This window comes from Adelges cooleyi, unplaced genomic scaffold (assembly GCF_023614345.1).
Source record: "Adelges cooleyi isolate 19-005CV unplaced genomic scaffold, UGA_ACOO_1.1 ACOO_flye_CR_arks_rails_tigmint_CR_PRNA_651, whole genome shotgun sequence".
NCBI classification, from domain to species: domain Eukaryota; kingdom Metazoa; phylum Arthropoda; class Insecta; order Hemiptera; family Adelgidae; genus Adelges; species Adelges cooleyi.
This window is the reverse complement of record NW_026096352.1, coordinates 14,027,999-14,037,320: the sequence shown is the minus strand read 5'-3', so window position 1 is coordinate 14,037,320 and position 9,322 is coordinate 14,027,999. Positions and strand designations below refer to the sequence as shown.

Genomic DNA, 9,322 nt, shown 5'->3' with positions numbered 1-9,322 from the left:
TGTCCTAGATTTAAGTAAAAATATTGAGGTATTTAAAACAAATAATTTAAATTGTTTTTTAGGTATTAATATAATTGCATTATACTTTTTAGTATTAAAAAATTTTCTTTAATGCAATTGAATCACTATATGTTTATTTTGCTCGGACTTTAAATAATAAAAAACTTCAAGATATGCAACAAATAATGGGCATAAAAGCATCAACCATTATGCGAATAAGTGATACTCGTTGGGTGTGCAGGTATAACAATTGTAAGTCTGTTAAAGATAATTATGCAGCCATTCTTAAAATTTTGAGTGAAGAAATTGAAATAAACAATGATATGGATGTAGCACAAGCAATAGGTAAATTGCCCTAATTACTTCTTTTAATTATTAAAATAATAAAATAAGTAAATTTAGTGAATAATTGTTTAATAGGGATTTAAAGTATGATGAAAAAAGGAACATTTGTAGTATTTTTATTTTTATTTCAAGACATACTTACAAAAATTAATCTTTTAAGTTCTCAACTACAATAAAAAAAAGCTACATTAGGAAATTCAGTTATTTTAATAAATGGTGTTATAAAAACTTTTGAAACTGATAAATTTAGAATAATTTGGAAAGATATAAAAGAATTTGCCAACAATTTGGAAATTTCTTTGGACATCTCTAAAAGTATAATTTAAAAACTTTTCTAAATTAATTTATTATTTATCTTTTTAAATTTAAATATTATGTCAGTTCTAAAACTGGGGATGAATGTTCTTCTATCATTATTAATGATAATATGTCTAACGAAGAAGCAAATTTCGAATACTGGAAAATAAATGCTTATTTTAAAATAATGAATTATATAATAAATAGCATGAAAAATAGGTTTTCAATAGAAAGTCTAAAAATCGGTGTAGGAGTGGACAACTTTATAGAATTAAAATATGAAGAAAGTTTATTAATAAGTATGAGGTACTAATGAATTTAAAAACTATATTAAGATTTAAAACAAATTATAATGTAAATATATATTTTTTAAATTTATTTTAATTTTCTAGAAAATATTAAACATAAGTCTATAAAATTTGAAAGCTGAAATGATAGTCATAAAAAATATGATGAATAAAGAATCCTTTGAAATTGATGACATCATACCCATTGTAGACAACAATATTTTTCCAAATTTTTATAAACTTTTGCAAACTGCACTGACTATACCAATATCATCAGCCTCATGTGAACGCTCATTTTTTGTTATGAGGCGAATAAAGAATTGTATTAGAAATACCATGACAAATGATAGGTTCACAAACTTGTCAATACTTCATATTGAAAGAGATTTATCACATGCAATAGAATCAGAAAATGTACTCAATATTTTTGCAGAAAAAGACAGACATCTAAGTTTAATTTAATAATTAAGTTTGAATTGTTTTGTGTATTGTAAAATAAAATGTCAGGTTAAGAAGGTCATATTTAAAAGGAGTCATTTATATATTTTTTTTTAGAAAATGTTCTCTTTCCCTTTATTTCATGATAAACATAAAGAGTTTTCGGAATACATTTTTCTAGTGCTATGTAGCCCCCACAGATAACTATACCAAGCTACGCCAATGCAATTGTATATTAGCGAATAAGCAATTAAATGTAGGCCAAACAGTTAAAACATAACTAAACTAAGTTCTTTCCAACTTATTAATATGTATTTTGTTATCAATTGATTTCTTAAAAACTTTTCCTACTTCTTCAGTACTTCAATTGGGTCCCATATCGTTAGAACTTATGGTTCCCCTGTAAAATAAGGCTTAACATAATCAATTACAATTTTCCCTATATTTTGTAGATGGTTTGTGTAATTTAATTTAAGATCTATAAAAATGTCATTAATTTCATCAATTTCTTCGTCTAAAATATGTAAAAGTTTCTCATTTGATTTTATAATATCAAAGTTAAATAAGTATTTTTTACTATTTATGTTGTTGCCAAAGATTTGTAATATTTTAATTCTACTTTTCGAATAATTTTCCTATCCATTTAATTTAGCTTGTCTTAGTTTTAAAAATGTTCGTTGTAATTTTTAATTTGAATGTAATTTTAAAAGAAAAACAAAATATGTTTTAACTAATTTATATAAAATTTGTAAGTAAGGAAAAGAATAAAAAAAATATTCCAAAAAAATTATCTTATAAAAATAATTTTTCACTACTACTTTTATTTGCTACCAAAAACAATTTTTTGGAAAAAAAATTTTTGGCGAGACAATCTTTCAAATGTTGAAAAGTCCTAAGTGAAATCCTATGAGAAAATTACAAAAAACCTGTAGAAAACTGTTCTACACACAAAAATTCAAATGAGAAATCTTATTCCATTTAAAAAAATAACACACACACACAAATTAAAAAAAAACTTAATTCCTCAAAAATAAAAACACAAAAGAACTTGATATTACCTTTCAAGTAACTGGAAATTTCGCTGGTCGTGAAGGATTAAGTCACTATTTGCGCGCCAATTTTGTCGTATACGTACTTTCGTACACGAAAAGTTATAAATACACACACACACACTATAAATAAAATTACTTAATACTCTTTATCTAAAACTAAGGTGCCTTTTAATAAGTGGTGCATGAATGTGGCAGAACTCTAGTCACCTCTTCTGGATTGATTCTGCCTCGTGTGCTTTTTATTCAACGTCAGGCCTCCGATTATAAATAGTATAATACCTCGGGACAATTTTATTGACTAACTTTATTACTATAATAAACGGGTTGATAACCTGAACGGGAGTGCTAACACTAGCAAAGAAACACCAGCCGTATTTTGGCTTCCTCGGGACTTGCGGTCTTTATTGTAGTACATTTATTGTTGAATAACACTTAGTTTTAGTTACCTTTAAGGAGATGAAAGAAAAGGTAACACTTTAAAAGTTAAGTAAAAAAGAGTAACTAAAAAATGAATAAACACACAAAAAATATAATGTTCATAAAACAATGTAAAAACAATACAGTACGCGACAATACTACCCTCGTAACCGACGGACGCTTACGGGAGACATAGTATTTTGGGCGGCTTTAAATAATAAAGTATAATTGTAATTTTTGCTGTTCTGACAATTTAATTTAGTTTTCATTTAACTGTTTAGCTTACATTTAATTGCTTATTCACTTATATACATTTATCTTTAATAACTATACTACAGAGAATAGAAAAAAAAAACCACTGACGAATACAACGAAGACGACAAAACTTATGAGTTATGATCAAAGATTTAAGACAACAATTAGTAAATCTTCGGGGGTATTGTTGAAATTAATCGAAAACGTGTTAAACGACAGCGAACGTGATAATTTTATACAATTATTGTACGTTATTGTCATAATATTATCATCGGACGACCCGACAATGCTCGACCTCGACCCGACGATCACACAGGGTAAATCCAAATGTTTAATACGAAGTCATTAACGGGTCTTTTGATCTATAAATAAAAATGTTTATTCTTATGATAAAAATAAATAGGTATAAGTATGAAGTACAATGAACATTACACTGCTAATATTTGAAGCCTTGATGTATTTCAGGGAGAATTATAAAAATATTTATAACTGTAATTTCGGATAAAATGTTTTAAATGAAAGTAAACACCGTGAGGGGACTACAAAAGTTTTTGGGTGGGTTGTAGTCCCCATAACCCCATAGCAAACTACGCCCATGTACATTTGTCTTTAATAACTATACTACAGAGAATAGAAACAAAAACCACTGACGAATACAACGAAGACGATAAAACTTATGATCAAAGATTTAAGACAACAATTAGTAAATCTTCGGGGGTATTGTTGAAATTAATCGAAAACGTGTTAAACGACAGCGAGCGTAATGGTCGAGACTTGCTATTCTGATTTAGGGTTTGTATATGGGATCGGAATTACTTATTTTTCTAATATAATTCCCATTGATTAGTTTAAAGATAAACATATAGGTTGACTTTAAGTCTTTGTTTTGAAATTAAGCATTGTCTATTATTTAATTATCAAAAATGCAACTAAAAAATGATCATATTTGCCTGTTTCAATTTAACAAAAAAGAAAAGGCATAACAGCAGAATAAAATTTTAGGAGCCGACAAAAATATTTAGTCAAATTTTAGGCCTTGAGTTTCTACAATGAAAGAAAGAAAAAAACAACAATGCGTGTGTTCTTATCAAACATCTGAAATGTACTCATACAAATAGTATTGAACACGTATACTTGAGTACACATACGCTAAAGGTAACATATTTTGTATCATTTCTTCTCTAAAAACCATCAGTTGTTTTAGAACCATTAGAACGTATATTTATGTGTTAAATTGTTTGAATACTTTTGATCCTTCAATATGATTTTCAATTTGACAATCGCACCACTGATTATTTTAGTTGTAGTTTGTGAAGTTTCATTATATCCCACCGAGGACGACAAACGATTTGCCAACACACTGAATAAGCTCCTGAACTTTTCAGGATGGAAGCAAATCGAAATTAGAGCCAAGTGTCTGGAACCAGCTGGCGATGAAGTGAAATCGTACAATGGAAAAGATTTAGTAAGAAATATTGAGCATAAGTTGGACCTAAACGCAGATTTCGAAGCAGATATGGATAATCATATTGTCGATTTGGAAAACGTAGAGACAAAATATTACATGACACTACGTTTGTTTGGGTGTGTATACACGGACGTGTTACTAAGATTTTTCAATTTTTCAAAATACTTTATTAAGTATTGCAGTAAGGAAAGACAAAGATGTCCGAATATTAAAGATGAAACCAAAAGGAAATCCTGGGGAATTTTAATTGATTTGTTACTACATTTAGAAAAATGTCAGCCGCCGATGGAAATCATGTTCACAGCTTTGGATTATGTAATAGGAATGATCCCGGTAAAAGATTCTCAAAATGATTTGTTGATGGACGCGAGAAAACTCTCGACTCAGACTAAAAGTAAGGCCCGACTGGTTTTCGCTGGAATAAGACATAGTCAGAAGAACTTAGGCATAATGACGGATTATGGTTCCATCCAAGGCGATAAGGATTATAAGAAAAAAATTGGTACGTCTTCCACGTCATTACGTAAATTATTCGACAACTTGATTAAGATTGATAAAGATGAAGAACGACGTAATTTGATTAAATTCAATAGCATTCACTGTGTTGAGCCTGCTGTGGGCGCTGATGGTTACATAAGTAAATGGTTGGCAACTTTAAGTGTGAAATGTAATAAAGTCAACGATGAAGAGTTCGATAGTATCATTAACTTTGAAGTTCAACAGTTGATCAACATGATGGCCAGGACATACTATTCTGAATTAGGGTTTGTATTTGGGAATGGAATTACTACTCTTTCTAATTCTCCCGATTAGTTTTTTGCAGAGAACCCAAGATGAAGTAATGCTTATTTCCAATGTTTCCAGGTTTGCTTTATTTTGAATAATAATTTTCTCGGGTAGTCTCAGATTTAAGTTTCCTTTTCAAAAAAAAAAACCCGCCAAAATAATATGTACTAATTTTTTTTTACAATAAGCATTGTGTAATATTAAATTATCAAAAATGTTATGATATAATGTTCATATTTGTCTGTTTCAATTTAATACCTTGTATATTACTCGTAGTATTTATAAGTTAAGAATTATTTTTAACACCACTGATGTTTTAGTGAAAATTGAATTTTTAGTGATTATGAATTACAATGTAAAATTTCTAATATTTTGTAGATAATAGTAATGGAAATATGAATAAAAAATACAATTTATTAGAATTAATCTGCCTCTGGAATTGTTTTTTAATTGTGAGTTCTATGATTGATTTTAGACAGACCTGCACTACTACTGGCTGCTCTTGTGATGCACTTGATGCAGCCTAAATTATAAGCTTCTACAAATTGTATTATTTTATCTAGGCTCTAGAGGTTTATTGATTACTAGTTGAAAAGTTTTGCTTATATGTAATATAATAAATATTAATAATTATACTTATTCTATTTTTTATAATACTATGGAGCTATTAATAAGGAAAGTTAAAAAACATATTGTTTTATGTAAGAAATTGAGGATAAATTTCGTAGATAAAGTGCATAGAAAATTCGAAAAAACTGAAAAATGATCTTACTTTTACACATGTTTATTTCAACTAATTTTTAAGTATATTTTTAATGCTCTATTTCGACTTTTCTACGAATTTTTATCTCGTTTTGGTTTTACTATTTATTTTAATAGAAACGCATAGAAACAATTGCTTTCTGAATAAAATATCAGAAAAATCCTCAAATTATACTCAGATTATAAATTCAATTTTGATGACTTTTTGTTACGCAAAAAAAATTAATTAATTTTTTGAGTTTTTTTTTACACAAGAAACTCATTTTTAATCATTTTTTTGATGATGGCCAGAGATATTATAAAAAATAAGTGTCTAGAAATAAACTGAAAAATATTTTTACGACATAATCATCAAAAAACAAACCCAAAAATTTGAAATCATTCTTTCCATCGTAACCGACATGCAGTGTAATTTTTAAAATAAATCTGCGTGGGTTTGCTCCAAACGTTGGTTCATATTTGGCATATTATCTATATTTATATTGGCTTTAAGCAGCTCCAGGGAGATAAAAAATGTAGATTTATGCGTCACAAAATTTGTTGAAAAAAAATTGATTTTTGCATAGTTCATAATACACTACATAATTATAAGAAAAAAACGTTACTTTTTGTTATATTTACTAAATGTGTATTAATTTTAAATTACGCTATTTTTAAACGTACTACCTATAAAAAAAAACAAATTATTATAGACAGACGATCAACCCTAATTGTATTTGCACTCTAAGTTTTGAATTCCCTACTCTAGTGTTTGGTAATATTATTTATGTGTAAATCTATATGTGTCTGATGTTGTCAAGCAATAATTTTTGTTCTAAAATAGTAGAGAAACTAAGGTAGGCCTATCCGATGATATCTAATGTTATTCTGTGATAACAAAGAAAGGGAGCGCCCGACGAATGTTAAATTTGTACAGTAACACATTGCTTTATTTCTATAAAAGTTAGTTTTAGCTTCTATGCAAAGCAGAGACGCTATTTTCGTTAGTACTAGCTTTGATATTCATTTTGACATTATTCGGGCACTGCGGTGTGCGTTGTATAGCAGCAGTTCAAAAGTAAATAAAAACCATTTTTTTTATTATTATTAAGACACGAGTTTAGTTTTTTTTATGTATTGATAAACGTATAGAGTTTAGAGCGAAGGTGGCTTCAGCCGAAAACACCATTTGATGAGATGACGCGCCATTATTTTTTTACAAAAAATATGATTATATTTTTGAAAATTTTAATTCCTAATTATTTGCTACCAATTTGGTTGCCCGATAGGCCAGTGCAGAGCTGACTAAGATGTATGAGTAGTAATTCAACAAGTATTCAGTGCATGTCTATCAGAAATGTATACCTATGCTGTACACTAGTTCTTGTTTTGACGACAATTCCTAGTTTTTCTTATAATGTTTGTTTACTTTTTTGTAAGAACTAAAGATTTAATATTTATTAAATTTTTTTAACATTTTTTTTTAATAAACAATCATTTGTGACTACTAAACACTTGTAGGTCATAATCTAAAAAAATCCTTGAAAAAATAATGACAGCGTATTTATGAAAGAAAAAACAATTGTTTTTTTTTTTATGAATGATTTAAGTGCAATTTTTTTAGTATAATCTAACTTTTTGTTGGCTCGTAAATATAAAAAAAAAAACTATAACTACTTAATTTTCTAAATTCATCTGAAAATCAACAGCAGTTTTTACCGTTTTAACATTTTAAAATTAACACATCGATGACGTGTTTTAAAAACATCTTTTACAAATCACTTCCGGTTCGTTCAAATTTTTGGTTACCGACAAAGTTAAACTGCTGTCGGAATTTCGAGATTTTCAAAAAATGCGGAATGGACCGGAACGTAGTGTCGAAATTGGAATCCGGATGGTGTTCGCTCGCGTCGTCCGACAGTAAATCCCTGATAAAGAAGTATCTCACCAAAGGAGTGTTCGGAGAACTAAAAGGCAAAAAGACCAGCTTCGGTTCGACCCTGTTGGATTGTGTTCAGTCCGGATTTGAGAATCACGACTCGGGGGTCGGTATCTATGCGCCAGATGCCGAAGCTTACACGGTGTTCGCGCCAATATTCGACCCGATCATCGAAGATTATCACAAAGGTTTCAAACCCACAGACAAACATCCGGCAAAAGACTGGGGAGACGTGAACGCGCTTGGCGACCTGGACGCGGAAAAGAAATATGTTATTTCCACGCGGGTGCGGTGCGCCCGTTCGTTGGTCGGTTACCCGTTCAACCCGCTGCTGACGGAAGCGCAGTACAAAGAGATGGAGGAGAAGGTGTCGACGACGTTGAAGGGACTTGCCGGCGACCTGCAAGGAGAGTTTTACCGGTTGACCGGCATGTCCAAAACGGTGCAACAGAAGCTGATCGACGACCATTTCCTGTTCAAAGAAGGCGACAGGTTTCTGCAAGCGGCAAACGCGTCCCGGTTCTGGCCGACCGGCCGGGGCATATTCCACAACCGGGACAAGACGTTCCTGGTGTGGTGCAACGAAGAGGACCACTTGAGGCTGATCTCCATGCAGATGGGAGGCAACTTGGGCGAGGTGTACAAGAGGCTGGTGACCGCCGTGAACGACGTCGAGCAAAGACTTCCGTTTGCACACCACGACCGCCTGGGATTTCTGACGTTCTGCCCGACCAACTTGGGAACGACCATCCGGGCTTCCGTTCACATTAAGTTGCCCAAGTTGGCCGCCGACAAAGCTAAACTGGAACAAGTCGCCGCCAAGTACAGCTTGCAGGTGAGAGGAACCCGGGGCGAACACACGGACGCCGAAGGCGGAGTTTATGACATTTCCAACAAGAGGAGAATGGGTCTAACGGAATATCAAGCTGTCAAGGAGATGAACGACGGAATAACAGAGCTGATCAAAATTGAAAAACAATTGTAATACTTATGGTGAAAGAAAACAAAATTTTACAAAAAATAAATTAAAAATTTACACGATACGTAATGAAGTAAAAAAAAAAATGTTAGGAACTCCTAAATTATGACAAAGTTTAATGGGTTAGTTTTTTTAACATATTATACATTTAAGAGAACACTGCAAATATTTGAATTATCAATCTTTTGTGGAAGTTGTAGAATGTATCAACGTCAATTAATTGTATAGTCCACTTCTAGAGAATTTAAAAGAACAAGCACTTTCATGGTGTGATCTATGGCAAAAGAAAGAAGTTGAACCTGACAAGAATTTGAATGA

The 9,322-nt window shown here is 30.8% G+C and overlaps 1 protein-coding gene across 2 annotated transcripts; it reads left to right on the top strand.

Annotated features, from left to right (window-relative positions):
- Positions 1–7,453: 7,453 nt before the first annotated feature.
- Positions 7,454–9,010, top strand: LOC126844135 (arginine kinase-like). Of its 2 annotated transcripts, XM_050582014.1 has the most exons (2): positions 7,454–7,472; positions 7,962–9,010. In XM_050582014.1, the coding sequence occupies exons 1-2, from the start codon at positions 7,454–7,456 to the stop codon at positions 9,008–9,010; spliced, it is 1,068 nt and encodes a 355-aa protein (XP_050437971.1). The 2 variants fall into 2 exon arrangements, with proteins under 2 accessions (XP_050437971.1, XP_050437972.1); XM_050582015.1 differs by lacking the exon at positions 7,454–7,472 and having other exon boundaries at positions 7,946–9,010.
- The last annotated feature ends 312 nt before the right edge of the window (positions 9,011–9,322 follow it).